This window comes from Eulemur rufifrons, chromosome 27, assembly GCF_041146395.1.
Source record: "Eulemur rufifrons isolate Redbay chromosome 27, OSU_ERuf_1, whole genome shotgun sequence".
Lineage (NCBI taxonomy): Eukaryota > Metazoa > Chordata > Mammalia > Primates > Lemuridae > Eulemur > Eulemur rufifrons.
In genome coordinates this window covers 34,348,129-34,371,159 of record NC_091009.1, presented here as the reverse complement: position 1 = coordinate 34,371,159, position 23,031 = coordinate 34,348,129, and the positions used below count along the sequence as shown (strand labels likewise).

The window sequence follows — 23,031 nt, the reverse complement described above, 5'->3', positions numbered from 1 at the left end:
CAATTCACAATTGCAAAGATGTGGAAACAACCCAAATGCCCATCAATTCATGAATGGATTAGCAAAATGTGATATATGTATGCCATGGAATATTACTCAGCTATTAGAAATAATGGCGATATGGCATCTCTTTGGTTCTCCTGGAGAGAGTTGGAACCCATTCCATTAAGTGAAGTATCCCAAGAATGGAAAAATAAGCACCACATGTACTCACCAGCAAACTGGTTTCCCTGAGTGCACATTTGGGAATAACACCAATTGGGTATCGGACAGAGGTCGGGGCTGGGGGGAGGGGATGGGTGTATACCGACTTGATGAGTGCGATGTGCACTGCATGGGGAATGGACACGCTTGAAGTTCTGACTGGGGGGGATGGGGTGGGGGGAAGGGATGGGTGCACACCTACATGATGAGTGTGATGTGCACTGTCTAGGGAATGGACACACTTGAAGCTCAGACTCAGGGGGGATGGGGAGGCATGGGCAATATATATAACCTGAACTTTTGTACCCCCATAATGAGCTGAAAAAAAAAGTGTGAAGGTCCCTTAAAGTAGATGGCAGCTCTGAAAGGATCAAAGATACCTTAAGTGAAAGGTGTGAATAGGATACAGGTGTTGTAAAGTAAGATTGATGAGAGAGGGAAGGCTGAATAAGAAGCGGCATAGACTTGCCATCTTTTCAGAAGGCAGTTGAGAGGAGAGCACATAAACTGCAATCACCACAGACAGTTAATCAAAGCCCGCTGAGAATAAATTGGTAGATGCTAAATGATATGTCATAGACACCTGGAACATAGGGGTTTACTGTGAAAACTTGTAAAACTTTCTGCTCAGCAGATGTGAGAAAAGTAAATAAGAGTGGAGACTTTTACAGAGGAGATGACAGAACAGAGATGTTGAAGCTTACATCTCTCATGCTTAATTTTATTTCATCAAATATTTAAACCAGATATATGTGTCCCATTCAAAATTAGTAAGAATCGTAAAGAAATAAGCATGAATGATATACTCATAGCTAAAAATTAAGTAAGAAAAAAGCAATGTAAGAAGAAAAAGAGAGGTTAAAAATATCACTAGAAGAATTACTATAAATCAAAGGATGGTTTCTAATAAAGTCTTCTTAAATTCAAATGAATCAAAGAAAACATAAAGAAAAAAAGTATAAGACCAGAAATGAAAAATAAGTTTACAGAGCTCAGAGAAGGATGGGGGAAATAAAACAAATACAGAAATAAAAAAATAAAATCAACATTAGAAGCACTGCACACATACACACACAAACACACACACACACACACACACACTTGCACATATTCTATATTTGGGGACATGAAAGGCCAACTCAGTAGAATCAAAGTGGAATTTTAAAAAAGACTAATTGAACAAGAATTTTTCAGAAAAGGAGACAAAAAAAGATAAGTATATGAAGCCAGAGCTTTGTCTCAGAGCCATAGGAAAGGGCATTCCTCTCACTGTCACCCTATCTTCTCTTTCTGTTTCATCTTGGAAAGGAAAATTGAAAAATAAAAGCTATATGGGAAAAATACACTGTGAAGGCCAAAGATCCAGGCCCACCCCCCAAAAAAGAGAGAAATTTAATTGGAAGATTACAAAATGCACCCTCTCCCCACACCTTACCATCACATCAGTAGATTTCTTGTTGATTACAGAAGAAAGAAAGGAAGACACAGACTATCTTTGAGGAAGAATATTTAGGAGTGTCTGAAGTTAAGGTGAACCAGAACACTAGAGGAATTGGAATCCTCTGGCACCTACAGCTGCAGCAAGCATTAAACAAAGCCTAGCTCCTAATTATAAATCGTCACAGTAGAGGCCCATTTACCTAAGTTCCTATTACCTGATATAATACATTTAGCTTATGACAAAAAATTACAAGATACACCAAAAGGCAATAAGGAACACAGCCTGAAGAGACAAAGCAAATGCCAGAGGCACATTCAGATAACATAAATGGTGGAGTTACTAGAAAGAATGTTTAAAATAACCATGATTAATATGTTAAGTGTTCTAGTGCAAAAAATAGACAACATGCAAGAATAGATGAATAATGTAAGCAGAGAGTTAGAAATTCAGAGAAACAATCAAAAGGAATTGCTACAAATCAACTAGAAATCAAAAACGCTGTAAGAGAAATGGAGAATGACTTTGATGAGCTCATCAGTAAATTGGAATAGGCCAAGAATCCCTGAGCTTGTAAATAGGTCAATAAAAACTTTCCAAACTGAAATTCAAGGAGAAAAAAAAAGTTAAAAGAAAAATAAACAAAGAACAAACAGAAGCCCAGACTGAAACATTCCAGAACTCTGAGACAATTTCAAATGGAATAACATATGTGTAATTAGAATACCAGAAGGAGAAGAATCAGAGAAGGGAGCAGAAGAAATATTTGAAGTAATAATAGGCAAGAACTTTCAGAAATTAATGACAGACCTCAAGCCATAGTTCCAGGCATCTCAGACAACACCAAGCAGAATAAATACCAAAAAGTACTTCTAAGTGTATTTCATTCAAATTTCAGAAAACTGAAGGAAAAACAAAGAGAAAAATCTTTAAAAAATCCAGAGGAAAAGGCACCTCCCCTATTAGAGGAACAAAGATAAGAATTACAGCAGACTTTGCATCAGATATTACAAAAGAAGAGAGTGGAGTGAATACTTCAAGTGCTGAAAGAACAATCTACCAACCTAGAATTCTACATCCAACAAATTTATCCTTCAAAAGTGAAGGAGAAATAAAGACTTTCTCACATAAACAAAAACTGAGGGAATTCATTAACAGTAGTTCTGCAAGAAATAAAAGATTTTCTTCAAACAGAAAGAAGATAATATAGGTCAGAAACTTGGACCTACATAAAGAAAAGAATGTTGAAGAAGGGATAAATGAAGGTACAATAAAATATTCTATTTTTGTTATTTTCAATTGATCAATTCTACAGGCTGGCAGTACTGTAAGTTACTATAGTGGTGAATACAGGGTATTATGCATTCATCAAAGACCCACAAAACTTTATAGTTCAAAGAACAAACATTAATGTATCCAAATTAAAGAAAATGATCAATTAGAAGGTTGGGGGATATCAAAATGAAATGTAGATTATAACAAAAGAATTAATTGTATTCCAGATGTATGACATAGCCTCACTGAAAGGGTGGGGGGAATGTGCTGACCTAAGTAACTCTGAAAATTATTGGAAACTGTAAGTCTAAAGGCAAAAGTAACTGTATTTGAATACTATTCTAGTTGGTGAAGTTATTTTTCATGTGACTGTGGATCAATAATTCTGAAAATGCTGTATGTGTATACTGGGTTAAACAAAACAGATGCCATGTGGTAGAAACCATCTTCTCACTGTGGGAAAGGGAGGTCACAGACAAGCAAGGAGGAAAGCTAGAAAAAACTATGTAGCATTGGTTAGAGTCAGAGACATTAGTCTGAACACGTTTGGCTTAATATAGATACAAATACATATGCAAATTATTATAGATATATGTATATACATAGATTAGTATTCATACATATATTTCCTGGCTCTATTAGCTTAGAGGGCATAGAAGAAATAACACCTCAGTGTGCAACTGCACACTCAGCACCAAGCAATAAGCACACTCAGCACCCCAATCCTGGTTTCTAATACTATTCCCCAATGAGGAGGAACCAGGTTCCCAAAGGAACCAGGGCTCCCTGCAAAAATGAATGATTTTAGGGCTGAAGCATGGAACCTACAAGGTGAACCTGGATTATCTTGTAGTGTCACACAGTAAAGAAGTGCTAAAAAAGAAAATGATGGGATCAAGCCAAAAGTATGTAGAAGTCAACCTAAAAGAGCTCCCAATGGCCTAATCTGGAACAATTTGAGAAAAATAAGTAAATAACGTAGTATTGGATTATAACCCGAAATATAAACTAAACATCTATGAGTTCATATTTAGATACATAAATGATTGAATCAGTAAATAAATGGGAGAGAAGAAATAAATTTCCAGTAAGGAAGAACTACAAATAATTTAAGTAGATGCTCCCCATCCAAGGAGGTGGAGCTTAATTTCCTGCCCTTTGAATATGAGCTGTGCTTGGCCACTTGCTTCCAAACAAATGCAGTATGCAAAGGGGGGAAAAAGTAACTTGACATTGTAGAAACCTGACAAACACTACTTCAGCCAGGAGATTCAGTTTAACATAATCAGTGATGTCATGTTGATATCATGTCACCCTTGATACAATATAATGAAAATGACACTTCATTTAGGTAATCTTCCTCCAAAAACCCATGACCCAAATTTAATCATGAAGAAAACATCAGACCAACTTCAACTGAGGGACATTATTCCAAATGCCTGATCAATACTCTTCAAAACTGTCAAGGAAACAAGGAAAGTCTAAAAAACTGTCATAGTCCAAATGAGCCTAAGGAGACATGATGATAATGTGATACCCCAAATGGAATTCTGGCATAGAAAAAAAGATATGAGGTAAAAACCAAAAAACATCCTTGTAAAGCGTGGCGTTTAATTATAACATATCAATATTGTCTCATTAACTGTGACAAATATGCCACAGTAAAATAAGATGTTAACAATAGGGGAATCCATATGAGATATTCAGGGATTTTCTGTATTGTTTTTGCAACAGTTCTGTAAATGGAAAACTTACAGAAAATACTTGCTAAAATAAGAAAGATTATTAAAAAGTTAATACAAGGAGAAATTAAAATATGAATATTCTTATGTCTATTAAAGAAATGGACTTCATAATAAAAACTGTGCCATCAGGAGAAAAAATAATGTAATAGAAATTCACAAAAACTAGCCTGTTGAACACTTACTCATTTTTTCAAAATTTAATTTGAGTATCTTCTCTATTTTGAAGGCCTTTTTGTTCCATTATTTATGTTCCTTTTCTACTTAGTGCGGCACTTATTGGTGTATTTACATGTTTCTTTTATTTTACCATAAGTTTTGTAAGTCAGGAACTATCATTAATTTTCCTCTACATAACCAGTGCTCATCAAAAATAAGCATATGTACTTGCCAAAATGTGCTTATGGAGATTGAGGCTATGGAAGAAAAAGAACTAAGTACAAAGTATGGGAATGTTATATAGGAAAAAACAACAAGAAGACAAAACAAAGGAGACAATAGCCAAAGAAGATTAGTGAGGAGTAAGAAGAGGAAAATTCAGTTCATGGAAGACAAGAAGGAGACATTTCAAGAGGAAAGGTCAATAGAGTCAAATGCATCAGAGACTATGGGGAATTTTTATCAAGTATTGTAGTTGCATTATGTACCCCACAAGGGTATATTCAAGTCCTAACTGCCAGTAATTGTGAAAGTGACCTTATTTAAAAATATGGTCCTTACACTGGAGTAGGTCTCCTTGTAAGAAAAAGAGGAGGGAGATTTAGACACAGAAATACGGAGACAGGCACACAGTGAAGAAGGCCATGTGTTGCTGAAGGCAGAGATTGTAGTGACACAACTGCAAGCCAAGGAATTACAAGGATTGATAGCAATCACTACGGTCAAATCTGGAGGTGTTGTGGCCCTGCTGACATCTTTTCTTCAGAATTTTAACCTCTTGAATCCGAATGGTGAGAAAATAAATATCTTTGTTTTAAACCACCCAGTTAGTGGTAATTTGTTACAGCAGCCCTAGGAAATTAACACGTTGAAAAGGACTAAATGATTAGGGAGCTTACTGGGAGTGTCTCAAGATAATAGCTATAGAGAAACAATGGGTGACAAAACAAATTACAAATAACTAGGAAGTGTCTGAGTGATGAAGAGATTAAGGTCATAATCATAAACCATTCTTTCAAAAATGTTTGATCAAAACAAAAATAAGTTATGCATTTTCACTTATATTAACAATTACTTAAAAGTTTTTCATCAAGCATTTTGCAAGGTTGTGATAAAATACATGCTTTTATGTGCTATTGGGAGTTTGGGAATTAGGATAACATTCTTGGATAACCATTTGAAATGTCTTGCAACATAAAAATTCAGAGCGTCTGTGGCCTTGCAAATTTATTCTTATTTTAGAAATTTGCTTCCTAAGTATATTTTAGCCAATATTACATACATCCATTTTCACAGTTACATTCATATTGAAGTAAGAGGTACTTTTTCTCTTCTCTTCTCTTTTCTTTCCCTGCTGTGTAATGTAACTCAGCTTTTCTTTGTAGACAGCTCTATGTGCAAAGAATCAAGATACCATTTTGTGTTACTAAGGTCACTATGTAGTTCAATCTTAAAATAACGTAAAGATTAGACAAATACTTCTATCTGGCTCCAACTAGCCGTGAAGCCTGTACTGTTTTGGCCATTAGTTAGGTATTGCTAGTGGAGGGATTACAACTAGCAGCTCCCATTATGTCTTAAGGATAGGTTTCAACTGACTTTAAACATTGGTTTTGTTTTTTAAAATCACTTTATCAAGATATTATTAACATATAAAACGTTGTTCATATTTAATGTTCAACTCATTTTTAAGAACAAAAGAAGGTATCTGTTACAAATCTCATTGTAGGAATGTCTTGGTATAGCCAATATTTTTTCACTATTAATGCCTTATTAAATTTAAATAGTGTAACCATTTTAAGATGGCAATTTAAAAATAGTCATCCTTATCTTTGCATTCCACAGAATAGATCATTACAATTAACCCAACTTTGGACCATTGCTGAGACAGAACTAAAGATAACAAACAAAATCAAATATAATTGGCTATTTTATTCAGCAGTTCAACTATTTTTGTACCCTGGAACTCTAGCTTTTGAGATATGACAATTTTAATCTGTGAAAAATTTAAAAAGATTTTTGTATGTAGTCTAAAGGGATCTTTGTTACTTTGGCATTCAGATTTCTTCCTAATAACTTGTCTGACAGAGAAAAATAAAAACTTGGATATATTAAGGGAGCTTCCAACTTTAAGAGTGTGCTCCATCTTTTTGTTTCTTGAAATTATGAGTTTATTTTCAAATTGTGAGATTTCTATAAAATAAATCTGGAAAGATTACTTTAAAATTATTATTGATGACTACTTTGTGAATGAAATATTACTCCCTTAGATTATCTGATGGGAAAAAGTTTCTGTTTTATAATCAAATACCTTTTTATTGATTTGTTGGTGACATTAAGTAGGAATATTATAGTAACTAATATTTAATTATTAATGAGAATTTTTCCAACACCATCTTCTATAATTCTTATAGTTTCATCCCTTAGGTATAAGTCTGTTATCCATTTTGAATTAATTTTTTCTGAGTGCTGAGAGATGTAGATCCTCTTTCAGTCTTCTACATGTGGCCATCCAATTTTCCCAGCATCATTTATTGAACAGGGATTCTTTTCACAAGTGTATGTTTTTGTCTGGTTTTGTCAAAAACCAGATGAAAATATAAGGATGGTTTTATATCTGGGTTCTCTGTTCTGATCCATTGGTCTATGTCTGTGTTCTTGTGCCAGTACCATGCTGTTTTGGTTAGTATAGCCTAGTAATATAGCATGAAGTCTGGCAAAGTGATGCCTCCCAATTTGTTCCTTTTGCTTAAGATTACTTGGCTATTTGTGGCCTTTTCTGATTCCATACAAAGAAAGGACTATTTTTCCTAGATCTGTGAAAAATGATGTTCGTATTTTAATGGGGGTTGCATTGAATCTGTAGATCACTTTGGGTAATATAGACAATTTAACAATGTTGACTCTACCAATCCATGAGCATGGTATCTTTTTACATCTGTTTACATCCTCTGCAATTTCCCTTCTCAGTGTATCATAGTTTTCTCTGTAGAGGTCTTTCACCTCCTTAGTTAAATATATTCCTAGGTATTTTATTTACTTTGTTGTTATTGTGAATGGTATTGAGTCTTTGATTTGATTCTCATCTTGACTGTTTTTGGTGTATATGAATGCTACTGATTCGTGTACATTGATTTTGTAGCCTGAGACTTTGATGAATTTATTTATCAAGTCCGGTAGTCTCTTGGCAGAATATTTGGGGTTTTCTAGATATAAGATTATATCATGAGCAAAGTTTGACATCTTCTTTCCTCATTTGGATACCTTTGATTTCCCTTTTTTGTGTGATTGCTCTGGCTAGGACTTCCAGCACAATGTTCAATAGAAGTGGTGATAGTGGGCAACCTTGTCTGGTTCCAGTTCTAAGTGGGAATGCTTTCAGTTATTCCCCATTCAGTATAATGCTGGCTGTGGGTTTGTTGTATATGGCTTTTATAATATTAAGGTATGTTACATCTATGCCTAGCTTGTTAAGAGTTCTTATCATAAAAGGGTGCTGAATTTTGTCAAATGCTTTGTCTGTGTCAATTGAGAGGATCATGTGGTCTTTGTTTTTGCTTCTATGTATGTGGTGAATCACATTTATAGATTTGTTTATGTCAAACCATCCTTTGCATCTCTGGCATGCAGCCCACTTGGTCGTGGTGGATTATTTTTTTGACATGCAGTTGAATTGTTTGCTAAGATTTTACTGAGATTTTGTACTTCTATATTCATAAAGGATATTGGTCTATAGTATTCTTTTATTGTTGTGTCCTTTCCTGGCTTTGGTATCAAGGTGATATTGGTTGCATAGAATGAGTTGAGGAGGATTCCTTCCTTCTCAATGTTATGATGATTTATGAAGAAGATTCCAAAGGCAATCAGGGCAACAACAAAAATAAATAAATGGGACTTGATTAAATTAAAAAGATTCTGCACACATCTAAGGAAACAATCAGTAGAGCAAATAGATAACCTACGGAATGGGAGAAAATATTTGCATGCTATACATCCCATAAAGGGCTAATAACCGGAATCTACAAAGAACTCAAACAAATCAGCAAGAAAAAAAATCAAGCAACCTCATTAAAAAGTGGGCAAAAGACATGAACAGAAGCTTTCCATTAAAAGATAGACTGATGGCCAATAAACATATGAAAAAATACTCAACATCTCTAATCATCAGGGAAATACAAATCAAAACCACCGTGAGATATCACCTAACTCCAGAGAGAATGGCTGTTATTAAAAAAGTCCCAAAACAACAGATGCAGGTGTGGGTGCAGAAGGAAAGGAACACTTCTACACTGTTGGTGGGACTGCAAACTAATACAATCTCTGTGGACAATAGTATGGAGATCCTCAAAGAACTAAAAATAAATGTATCATTTGATCCAACAATCCCACTATTAGGTATTTACCCAAAGGAAAAAAAGTCATTTTATCAAAAAAAAACCCCAAAAAACAAAAACAAAAAAAACAAACAAAAAAACCCACTTGCACTTGCACTTGCATTCACAATTGCAAAGATGTAAAATCATCCCAAGTTCCCATCAATTCATGAGTGCATTAATAAAATGTGGTATATGTATACCATGGAGTACTACTCAGTCATTAAAAAAATGGTGAAAAAAATTGTTACTTTTGTAACAAGCTGGATGGAGCTGGAAATCATTATCCTAAATGAAGTGTCACAAGAATGAGAAAAAAAGACACCCCATGTACTCATTATTAAATTGGAGCTAATTGATCAACACTCTGTACACATAAAACTCAACAGAAATCAAGCAGATGGGAAGGGAGAAAAGGGGATGGGTAAATTCACACCTAACAGGTACAATGCACACTATCTGAGTGATGGGCACACTTATTACTTTTACTCAAACTATACAAAACCAATTCATATAACCAAAATTTTTGTACCCCCGTAATATTCTGAAATTTAAAAAAAAGAAAAAGGAAAAACATTATTAATGAATAGGATTTCTCAATAGAGTCAATACTTTAACAATGGAACTAGCAGCAATTATATTGTTTTTGATATATAAATAGAATGTTTCAGCTAATCTACTAAAACCTGGTCATGTGCCCAGTGTGTTCTTTACATATGTTTTATTTCTTTTGCTTGTTTTTTTTTTTTTTTTTTTTTTTTTTTTTTGAGACAGAGTCTCACTCTGTTGCCCAGGCTAGAGTGAGTGCTGTGGCGTCAGCCTAGCTCACAGCAACCTCAAACTCCTGAGCTCAAGCGATCCTCCTGTCTCAGCCTCCCGAGTAGCTGGGACTACAGGCATGCGCCACCATGCCCGGCTAATTTTTTCTATATATATTTTTAGCTGTCCATATAATTTCTTTCTATTTTTAGTAGAGGTGGGGTCTCGCTCTTGCTCAGGCTGGTCTCGAACTCCTGAGCTCAAACGATCCGCCCACCTCGGCCTCCCAGAGTGCTAGGATTACAGGCGTGATCTTTTGCTTGTTAATTTAAAAATTAATTGTGGTAAAGGGAATAGACATTTTTTTATGCTGGGAGAAAAATAGAAATAAGATAATAAGTATCAAAATTTAAACAAGTGTGGATTCTCAGGTATCATTTTGAATTTGAATTTCATTTAAATAATGATGTACAAGCTAATCTAATTGGTTATATTAACTAGGTTATTTACTATTTGCTTTCAACTAATAAATTATTATTAATCATTTACTTTTAGCCATTTACTAATTATACATGATAAGCAAGGCATTTTATTTTTCCCAAGAAATGATTACTTCTATCTGATATGTAGCAGTACATAATTTATTAGATATTTTTAGAAGGATAACTTACAGAAAGCATTTATACTCTAATAAAGTAGTATAATTAAACAAAATATTAAATTGTGTTCCTATGATTCCTCATTAGAGACTGGAAAATACCAGATCTAAGAGTTTCCTCTGTCTAGAACCAAAACTGGTAACAAAGTCTGGGAATAATATACACTTGGAGTCAGATAGGCAGTGAGCTAAGTGTTTAAATATTCAACTGTGGAACCGGACAGCCTTGGCTCAAATCTCAAGCTACTACCTTAAGCAAGTCACCTAAACTTCTCTGAAATTCAGCACAAAAAGGGAATGCTGTAACTATATTATAGGTTTTTGAGGGAATTAAATTAAATAATACATTTAACATAGCACCTGACACATATAATCATTACTTAGCAATTAGTAGTAGATCAGTAGAGCTTGGAAAGTTGAAGCAATGTCAGTGCAGGGCCAAGCAAGTGGCTTTGCTCAGAGATTTCTACTATAGCCTTGAAAAGACTTATAAGTTTGCATTTATGTTGTGTGTTGTACCCTGGGATGATTATCTGAGAACCTAGGAAAGAGGATGTTAGGAGAGGCATCTAATATAGGAAAAGGAGAAATATATTTTCTCTGGAGGTTTTTGAAGCTTTTTGCATGTGATCCAAGATAACTGGGGAAGTTGCCAAAGATATGGTAATTTTTTTCTTTCTCCTTCGGATGGTGGAATTGTTTGAGGAGCTTGCAATCTAGTTCTGGAAATGTGCCTAATAAAATAAGTGCAATAAATATGAATGTAGACCTTATGTGTTTTCACTTCTTCACAACTAGCAGTAAAAGAAATCTAAAGTCATTTTCTTCACTCCGGTGCAAGTTATTAAGTTGGATTGTGCTAGCAATGTCCCCTTGGAAAAAGGTAAACGTACTAGTTTCCTAAGGAGTGGGAAAAGGAACTTTAGAATGTTTAAGGCTTCTTAATACAGGTGAGGAAAAATTCTAAAATCAATCAAAAAGATGAATTTTATCTTAGGCCATGCTTATGTAGGATATTCTGAGCATTATTTGTCATGTGATTAAGGAGGAAAGATAACAAGGAAAGTTTTCAGGATGTTTTGAGCTCTTTTTATCAGAAAAGAAAGGAGACTATTCACATTTGAATCAGTAAGGGGGGAAAATTTAACCGCAAATCAGGAAAAGTGACAGAAAATGACAAGCTGATCACAGTTTGAATTAATTAGAGAAAAGATAAATGGACTCTTCACAAATCTTCTCTTCTTTTTTGTAACTTTAATTTGTATTTTGTTTTAATTGGCATTAGTGGTGCTCTTAAAGTGCTGGTGGTTATGTGAGGGTGCAGACAGAAAAGCATGAACCATGACAACTGAAAAAATAAAAATCAAACAGTGAGTTACAGATGACTGAATATTCATACATGAATTATGACATATCTGTGACATTAAAAATAAATTAAACTGTTTTACCTATCATATATACCTACTAGTTCATTATTAAAATTATAATGTGTCACATCCTGCCATTTCAAATAAATATAAAAATCAGCATATGGAAAATACTGCCTTCTTTTCCATCCCTTTTTCAACATAGTAGGCACCTAGTTTAGACTACCATATCATTTAGCACTGTCTTATAAAAATTTGTATGATGATGGAAATGCTCTATAGTTTAGCTGTCTAGTTTAATAGCCACTACTCATATGTGGCTATTGCATACTTGAAATGTGACTACTGAAATTGGAAAACTGATTTTTCAAAATAAAAAAAATTTTTTTTTAAATACTGTAAAGGTGATAGGTAAATAATTTTATCTCTAATATGATAGTTCAAAGATAAAAGTATTAAGCACAACTATAGCTACAGTAAATTGTTAGGGGATACAAATTACCAACAGATGTAACTTTGACATCAAAATTAGAAAAGATTGGGAGGGGAGTAAAAGTGCAGAGTTTTTGTATGTGATTAAAGTTAAGTTGTTTTCAGCCTACAGTAGATTGTTAGAAGATGTTTTATGTAAGCCTCATGGTAAATAACCACAAAGCAAAAAAAAAAAAAAAAAAAACAACCAAAAAAAGAAAGGATTCAAAGAATACCACTGTAGAAAACCATTAAACCACAAAGGAAGACAGCAAGAGAGGAAGGTAGAAACAAAGGATTTATAAAACATCTAGATAACAAATTATAAAATGGCAGTCGCAAGTCCTTTTACCTATCAATAATTACCTTAAATCTAAATGGATTAAAATCTCTAATTAATAGATGAGTGGCAGAATAGATTTAAAAAAAAAGTTAAAAGATCCAACTATATGCTGTTTACCAAAGACTCACTTCACCTTTAGAGACATGGACTGCCAGAGAAGGGATGGAAAAAGACATTGCATGCAAATGGAAACCAGAAGAGAGCAAGCATAGTTATACTTACATTAGACAATATAGCCCTTAAGTTAAAGACTGTAAAACAGAGACAAATAAAATCATTATATAATAATAAAGGGGTCCATTCATCCAGAGAATGTAACAATTGTAACGTTTTTGTCTGAATACTCTTTTGATTATTTCTTCATGACACAATCTTATAATATTTTCAGTATAAATAAAATAGAAAAATAATTCAGTTTTTCCTCTAGCATGCTTGATTTAAATTTATTACTTGATACTGAAATATTCAAAAAGTCACTTCAGGTTCACCACTCATGATTTGTAATGCCTATATATTTTTAGGATTGTTGTCAAATTTTGAAAAAAATCTGTCAGATTTCCTTAACATAATGAACTGCAAGATTTCAGGCCATTAAAAAAGTTCTCATGATTTGACTCATATTAAATACCCTTCTTGGATTGAGTCATTGTACACTAGCTTGTTCTCAATGTCTTCATTTCAAAGACATGTTGTAAGTTTTATGGCATCTTCATCGATGTCAGTATATCATGCATGAGATGAGCAAGTTTTCATTTTTATGAGGCATCAATGAGAACTGAATCACCCACTTAAAAGTTTACACTTCTGGTCACTGTCTCCATATCTTTAAATCTTGTATGTCCTTCACTACCCACAGACTTCTGGTGTCATACACTGTGGAACATATTCATATGTGCTATGTCTTCAGACCCAGCACTTTTGTGTCGTGATGCCAATTGATTTGGCACAAAATGGGTAGGAGTATTCTTAGAAGCCATTCGGACACTTGGACGGATATCAGTTGTCACCAAATATAATATACAAACTGTGGGTACAAAATATACCATACTAATAGCATATTTTTCATGACTTCTCCATGTATCCTCCAAGTGCCAGACTCTCTAGAGTCAACTAATTTGGTGGAAGTACAATGAAGGGGAAATCAGGGTAGAATAAGACAATAGCTTATTCTCTTGCAAGTAAGACAACTTTTCAATTGTTCTGAAAATATATGACCATGCAGAAACATCACTAGGAGCCCTCTCAGGTCCTTGATGATATCTGTTGAAATGAGGATCCCTGAAGCTGAAATTTTATTTGCTTCACAGGAAATCAAGCTGACTATAATTATCAGTTTTACCCCTTTTCCTTCACATTGAGATTATGAATTCATTCAGTAATCTACTTAATTTGTATCCATTCTTCTGAGGCCTTTTCCCTCCAATTATTCTAACACAACTGCCAAAGTAATGTTACATGCATTTTTTCCCTCAATTAGTTCTATCAAAGATTCTTATTGCTCATAAAATAATTCACAAATTTTTGATCTGGGATTTAAAATTCTCCTCATTCAAAGCTCCTTTTATTTCTTCCATAACTTCCTTGTGCAAAATCACTACTCTTAGCATTGATCTTCTAATCAATTCTATAGTAGTCCATATACTTTACTACTCTTCAGAGTCTTTACTCAGGTGTACTCTTCCCTTAAACCACAGTGTAATATCCAAGTATTCTGGACGCCACCCCAGATCAAGCCCAGCATTCAGTAATTTCTCTATCCTCCAAACTCCTTGGGAACATATTGATCATAATAGTCCTTTGTTACTTAGTATAGCTACTATTTCTAATTTTTAAAATATGGGGTTTTTCTCTAATACAAATTTATATCTCTTAAGTCTTTTAAAATTTACCTAATTTCATGCCTTAAATATGCATAGTAGACGTTTGTTGAGAATTTGCCAACCAGAATATTGAAAATAAACCGTATTCTGTTAGGACTTAACAGTGTTAGTAGCTAACTATTTGCTATCTGCTCTTACTAAGGGTAAAATAATACTATATAATAATTTTTATGTTATCAAGTAATAATATGCTGGTAATTTTCTTATGTTCTTCTAAATCTTTTTGTAATAAACCTTTTGGGTCTTAAAAATATTGATGAAAAGTAAAAAGGAAACAAAAGCACTCAACTGATGCCTTAGCCATCAGTCTTTGAAATCAAGTAGAAGAGAGAAAAAAACAGTAAAGTAATACAACAGAAATATATTTGTTGAAATTAATTCAAGAGCATTATTTCTACTTGAATAGTAGAATTGCATTTTACATTCAACAATTGCAAATAAGGTAAAAATTTGTGTAGTACAATCACTACATCACTCTTGCATATACTTTAAATTCTCCATAAACGTATATATGTGTGTTGTGTGTATATTAAAAACCTTTACAGTAATATATGTATAATTATAAAATAAATAGGCAAATGTGAAGCTGTGACGCATACACTAGAGTACATATGTAAATATTTTACTATATTTTAAAATATATAAAAGAGTTGGCAGTTGAATTTATATAAATATATCAGCATAGGAAGCAAATCATTTGAGAGGTAGAACTGTGCAAGTTAAAAGTAAGATTCTGGGAGTCAGACTGCTGGGTTTGTTACCTGGCTCTGGCAGTGTCTCGTGACCTTAAGGGAGTTGCTCAAATGTCCTGTGGTTCAGCTCATTCATCTGTACATTTGAGATAGCAGTAGTCTCCTATTGTATTGTGTTGTCATAAGTATCGAGAAAATGTGCTTAGATCTGTGCCTGGTATATAATTAACATTCAATAATATTAACCTTGATAACTTCCTAGACCACTCAAGTGTTAAGTTAGTATTGCTATTAGATAAGAAACCACTATTAGAAATCTAAACCAGGTAAGATATTTGGATTCATACTCAGGCAGATAAAATGAAGGAAGAAATAAAGATGAAGTTTAAATAATCTATCATGTCAAAATATATTACCAGTTAAATCAAATTAGACTTCAGAATGATATCTAAGAATTCATAGTTGCTTGATTTTTAATATATACTATTTTATTTGTTATTTCTTTCAGAATAAAAGACTAACTCTAGCTCTACAACCCTTTTTATTTTTTCAAATGCACAAGCAAAAAGAAAATAAATAAAACATGTAAAAAATCACACTGGGAACAAATTTAGAGATAAAGGAGGAACATTTCATATGATAAAATAACCCAATCCAAGAGATACCACAATTTTAAATATATATGCAAGCATCATCATAGCTTTAAAATATATAAAGAGTGACATCATTAAACAGAGAAATATACAAATACACATTCATAATGGGAGATTTAATATACCTTTCAATATCTGAAAAAATAATCAGACAAAAACATTAATGTGAAAGACTTGAACAAAGAAATTACAAACTTGTCCTGCTGACATAGGTAGAATATTGACTATAATGGGTCATAAAGAAAGTCTCATCAAATTTTAAAATTTGCTAATTATTTATTAGAGTTTTTCTTTTGCCTACAACAAAATTAAATAAGAAATCAATTAAAGGCCGGGCGCGGTGGCTCACGCCTGTAATCCTAGCACTCTGGGAGGCCGAGGCGGGTGGATTGCTCAAGGTCAGGAGTTCGAGACCAGCCTGAGCGAGACCCCGTCTCTACTAAAAATAGAAAGACATTATATGGACACCTAAAAATCTATATAGAAAAAATTAGCCGGGCATAGTGGCGCATGCCTGTAGTCCCAGCTACTCGGGAGGCTGAGGCAGGAGGATCGCTTGAGCCCAGGAGTCTGAGGTTGCTGTGAGCTAAGCTGACGCCACGGCACTCACTCTAGCCTGGGCAACAAAGTGAGACTCTGTCTCAACAAAAAAAAAAAAAAAAAAAAAAAAAAAAAGAAATCAATTAAAAAGATAACTAGAAACCCCAAATTCCCAGAAATTGACACTTCAGAAGAAATTTAAAAATAATAAAGAGGGATTCTAGCTATTGTAATGCAAAGAGCTTAGTGATACACACTCACACATATCCAGTACCTGATTTATGACAAAGATGACAATGTAGCAGTGCAGTAGGAAAGAATGATATTTTCAGTAAACATCATAATTGGATATCCATATTTTAAAAATGCATCCAGAGCCCTTTATTACACCATACACAAAAGGCAATTACAGTTGCATTAAAAATCTTAAATGTGAAAGAAAAAGTAATTGTTTTAGAAGAAAAGCATTGTGTCCTAGGAATGAACAAGGCTTTATTAAACAGGACACAGCCAGGAGTGGCAGCTCACACCTGTAGTCCCAGCAACTTGAAGAGGTGGGAGGATAGCTTGAACCTAGGAGGTGGAGACTACAGTCAGTATGATCACACCACTGCACTCTTACCCGGGCAACAGAGTGAAATCTCCCTCTAAAAAAAAAAAAAAGAAGAAAGAAAGAAAGAAGAAAGGAAAGGAAAGGGGAGGGGAGGGGAGGGGAAAGGAAACAAGATGCAAAGTGCACTGATCATAGGAGAAAAATTTGAAAATTTGCTCTATTTTAAAAATTAAGAAATTCTGTTTATTAAAAGTCATATAACACTGAGTGAAAACACAACCTATAGACTAAAAGAAGGTATTTACAATACATATGTATAAGAATGTTCTCATATCCAGAATATATAAAGAATTCCTGCAATGTAGTAAGTAAAAGACAACGCAATAGAAAAAATATGCCAAAGGCTTGAATAGACACTTCATCAAAGAAGATATTTAAATGATCAATTAATACATGAAAATTGCCCAACTTCATTAGTCATCAAGATAATTTATATTAAAAACCTCAAATAATCATTGCTATACGCTCACCAGAAAGGCTAAAATTACAAAGATTGAAATTATTAAGTGCTGTTGAAGATACAGAGCAACTCATACATTGCTGATAGGAATGTCAGTTGTTATAATTCATTTGGAAAATTCTCTGATGTTCTCTGTTACGCTTGAACATATTCATAAATTATGTCCTAATATTCCCTTCCTAGCTATGTACTCACCAGATATGTAGAAACTTGTTTACCATAAAACGCATAATGTTCATAGGGAAACAGTGGGCCCTGCTCGATGAAGAGGCATAAGACCCAAACCTAAGTTTCTGATAAAACCAGAGGCAGTGGAGAAGCTGGCCAAAACCAGCTAGAACCAAGATGGCAACAAAAATGACCTCAGTTACCCACACTGCTCATTGTACCCTGCTTATAACTCATTAGCATATGAAAAGAAACGTCTGTCAGTACCATGACAGTTTACAAATGCTATGGCAACTCCTGGAAATTACCCTTTAAGGGGGCCCTTGGTTCTGATAACTCCCCACCCCTTTCCCAGTAATCTTACGAATAACTCTCCCTCCCCTTAACATAAAACTAAATAGATGGTATAAAATAAGACCCCAGAAACTCACAAAGTGCTATTCTCTGTTGCTCTGAGAGATAGTCACTTGCCTATGGAGCAAGCCTTCCTTCTGTTTCTTTGGTACTTCAGCAAACTTGCTTTTGCTTTACTCTTTCTGGTTGCTCTTGAATTCTTTCTTGCACGAAGCCAAGACCCCACTTGGCCTTCAGGCCAGACCCTGGTTTTGGGGTCTGCTTTTGTGTATCAATAGCAGCACTATTCATATTAGCTACAAACTGGAATCTACTCAAATGCTCATTAACAGGCACACAGATAAATAAAATGTGGACTATTCAAAAATGGAATATTTTAAAGCAATAAGAATTAACACATCCAACAATAACTACATCCAACAATGTGGTTGAATGGGCTAAACATAATTTTTGGTGAAGTACTCTAAACACAGAAATACATAGCTTCTTTTCTCTTTTATAAAGTCCAAAAACCAGTCAAATGTGTTACACATTCTTAGAGATCACAGTAGCGGTCACCGTGTGTGTGGGGTGGGAAAGAGGTCAGGTTGGAGGAAATATTGACTGAAAGAGACTGGGGTTTTCTGGGAGATAGTGATGTTCGGTGTTTGGACCTAGATACTGGTTGCATAGGTGTCTTCACCTTCTCAGTGTTCAGCAAACCATCTGCCTATGTTTTCCTTATGCATATTATACTTCAACATAAAGTTTTAAAAATCAGCATGAGGGGATGGGTTTGTTAACACCTGATGGGTGCGGTGCTCACCGTCTGGGGGATGGACACGCTTGTAGCTCCGACTTGGGTGGGGCAAGGGCAATGCATGTACCCTAAACATTTGTACCCCTGCAATATGCCGAAATAAAAATAAATAAATAAATTTTTTAAAAAGGCATTTCAATTAACTGATTTTTGAATTCTTAAACCCATTTTTATCAAACGAGAGTGAGCCAGTTTCTTCACATGTATAAAAAGTCTTTAGAAAACTAATTTCATGCATTGCTGGGAAAGCAACCCCCCACCAAATCAGCCAGCACTACTTTTTTGGCAAAGTTTACACATGTTGTCTGGGTGCTGATTGTGAAAACATTGCCTAAACGGAAGTTTTGTAAGTGATTTTTAAAAGAGCCTCTGTTGTTTTTTGTACAATAGACATGAATAGAGTTTGCATAGTTGGAGGGTTTATGAAATCCAGAGGATATCACCAGCTGCTGCGTTGCACATTCCAAGAACCTGAACACGTTCCAGCGGAGAACATGCCTAGGTTTACAAAAACGACTCCCAGAGCAGGTCACAGCTTTAGCATTCAGTGGGGGTGCAGTGAAAACCAGGTTCAAACTCTGGCACTGCTGGGGTTTGTGGTTGATTTTTTGTTTACTTTGCAAAACTTTCTGAGGGGTGGAGCATCTAGTTTCAACTTACTTTTGGAGCAAGTACCTTCCTGCATTAATCACAATTTTCAGAAGAGGAGAACTGGACTGTGTGAGCAGTGTCAGCTACTAAATGTACTCCTAAAAGATTTTAAAAAATGAGATTTCTGGGGAAGATTATTTGGCTTATATTATGGACTGTTTGTGTAGCAGAAGGTAAGATTAAAAGAGGAAGGCATTTTCCTGTAACCGTATTATGAAACATTTGCTAATGGTGCTTTTCACAGTGATAATAAAATTTTGATTCAGAAAATGTACTTTAATTACTATTCTGTAGCTTAGTATTTGAGTGGCTTTTGATATTAAGTTTGAAAAATATAAGTACTTTATGTGAATGGTATATCTGATTATTCATCATAATTTTATTTAATGCAAAATTTAAGAGAATGCTATAATAAATGTGTTTGAAAAGCTGTAATCTGGAATAATCATTTCCTTGAGATTATCATAAAATATGATTTACCTTCTTTGCTTAGAAATTTCACCAAAATGCTTTATGTGAAAGTATTAAGAAGTATATAGTACATAGTCAGTAAGAGGCTTCAAATCATATAATTATTAACTTTGTTAACTCTTCCTAAAGAAAAACTCATTTATCATTTACAACTGATATTGGTATGGCCTTAAAAGTTTTGTAGACCAGCATGACTTGTATTATCAGAATAAAAATATATAAATTTTAAACACAATTGAATATACTATATTTGTAACATCTAAGTTGTTCAATAGGCTTTTTTTCCCTTCTGTAGTTATATATAAGATATATTCTTGAAAAGCAGTTTTTAGAGTAGTGAATATGAGTACAGGAGTTTTTTTTTTTCTAATATCCCTAAAATAATTTCTGTATTCATAATTACATTTAATTTTATCACTGCTTCTTGATAGATTAAAAAGTTTATTCTTGGAGCAAGTTTGCTTTCTTAGTTCATGATAGTTAACTAGTTATGTGATAGATATTTGATCAACATTTTTAAACCAAATAAATTACATATTATTTATAACTTCCCAAAACTTTTCACTTAGTCAACACGTTTGATTGAGCACCTACTGCATAGCCTCTAGGAAGTAAAGAATATTAACAAATAACACAAAACCTCCGTCCTTGAGAGTCTTCCAATCTAGAAATGAAGGCAGATATGTTTATTATAGTTGTGCCCTTTAGTATTTTTTTAAAAATTTATTTAAATGTTTAATATTTCCTGAAAGATTGAGTCTGTTTTCAATTATATGTTCTAATATGTTATTGCTCGACTTTTAGCTTGTAAACCTTATATTCAGTCACTTTTTAAATGAGGAAGGCAATCATCTTCTTACACGTATAAATGTTATAATTAGGATTTAAAATTTAAATATTTGTATTGGCAAAGAGTTCTAGAAAAATGTTAGTTATCAATCATAACAAACATCTTTTTCTGTTTCTTTGCATAATGTTTTTCTCTTTTCTTACTTTATGGGAATGCTTTTAATGTTTCACTATTTACATACTGTTTGCTCAAGTTTTACGTAGGTATCATCTGTCATTTAAGGGAGATTTATTTCTAACTGATTTTTAAAAATGAAGAATTAATGCCAAGTTTAATTAAACTGCTTAAGTTATTACAAAGTGGAATTTGTAATATTAAAATGGAGTGCAACAAAGTATATGTGATTATTAGACAACAGTGATTTGAACTCATTTATATAATGATTATTACTGACTGTTTCACTTGTATTTTATTTTTCATCAATGTGCATTTAAATGTGATATCAGTTTCTGCTGGTGAAATGAGCATTAGCACTATATATGTGATGATGGAAATGATACAAATTTGATTATTTCCTAACATATAAAGCACAACTTAAGAATGTAAAGCAATGCTTGGGTTAGCCTCATACTTTTCATAAAGCACATAAATGCATGAACTAATAGAGACAAAGTCTATGAATTTTCAGTGGATATACAACTCCTATTTTATTCCCTGTTTGCCACATAGTCTCTGAAACGAAACTAGTTTAAGACGTCAATCAATCCTGTCAGTCTACCACACCTAACAGAATGTTTATGCAGAAGAGTAGCTTTGATCATTAAAAATATATTCACATATATTTCAATATTTACTTGTGTTTTTGTTTTCTACATTGAACACTGAATGCTATATTGAGATATTGAGAAAAGACAGTTTGAATGCTATCACAATCTGCTTTACTTAACAAGACAAAATTTTAGCATTTCATAAATTGCTTCTGCCCTGCTAAGGGTGAATGTTCTTCAAAAAATATTATTCGTTCCTAAAGAAGAAGAATAACCAGCAGGAATAATTTATAAATTCAGATTTCTATTTGTTTTCCCTCTTTAATTTATTGAGGACCATGTAGTGATTCTTCACGCGATGCACTCTCTGCGTTCGTATTGCCAGTTCTGTAGGAACGTTAGTTTGCCTTGTAAAAGGTCCTGGCTCAGGGAGTCACCACAGGCTACCAAGAATTGGGCCAGATTTACAGGACAGAGTTTGAAATAACAATTTCTCAATCATATCCCGTAGTTTCAGCTTTTTAGACTATGTTATGACCAAGCTTTTCAAACAGATTTTTTAGATTTAAGGTCCAACAATTGCGTAATATATGAAATTAGGCCATGGCCCAGAAATTCCAGGATGATTAAAGTGAATAAATTAAAACTTTACTGAAACATGTCCCAGTAAATACTGGCTGTGTTGTTTCGGGAGATAAGTGTTCTGATCCTGGAGACTTGGAGGCAAAAAAGTTATTTCAGGGCCGTAAAGAGGTCACAGATCAAAGATTGAGGGATTCCATTCTAATCAGAGAAAGGACAGTTCTTTTCTTTATATATTATATTGTTTCACACACAAGATAGTTTCAAATTTTAGTTAACCTTAGTATGTAAGATATGATAGTATACATGTTATAAAAATTAATTATAAATCAATAAAATTACTTCTTATAAGGATATGCGAATGTTACATATTATTGTCTAATTCAGAAAACTTGGGATAGTGGTGGTAATCCTAAATTCTATGTTTGAATTTTAGTGTGATAAATAAGAATTCTCCCTCCTTCCACAAAACCTGCACATTTTCAGAGATAGTAGTATGGGTATTTATATGGTGTGATTTAAAGTTGTGCAATGGCCCAATTTTCTTCAATATCTTCTCCCCTGCTAAAATGCTTTACAGGCTGATATTGATATTATTAAATACTATAAATTAAACCAATTTGTAATTTACATGGAATGACATACACTGAATAAATACTTTAGGATAATTAAATTTTATATTATTTACCATAATTTACTGTGAATTATTATAGTATGATAACTTCCCTGCAACAGTTTTGGTGGGGCAGGATAGAAATGAATGATGATGAGGGTAAGAAGAATAGGAAGAAGCGATTCTGGAAGACGAGGTGCTCCCAGATA

At 33.7% G+C, this 23,031-nt stretch overlaps 1 protein-coding gene across 1 annotated transcript in view; it reads left to right on the top strand.

Moving 5' to 3' along the window:
* The first annotated feature begins 19,629 nt into the window (after window positions 1-19,629).
* LOC138375782 (complement factor H-like) overlaps window positions 19,630-23,031 on the top strand; it is a 66,030-nt gene continuing 62,628 nt past the window's right edge. The window contains exon 1 of the mRNA XM_069459613.1: window positions 19,630-19,772. Coding sequence (XP_069315714.1) covers window positions 19,715-19,772 — 58 coding nt within the window. The 5' untranslated portion in view covers window positions 19,630-19,714. The remainder of the gene's footprint in view (window positions 19,773-23,031) is intronic.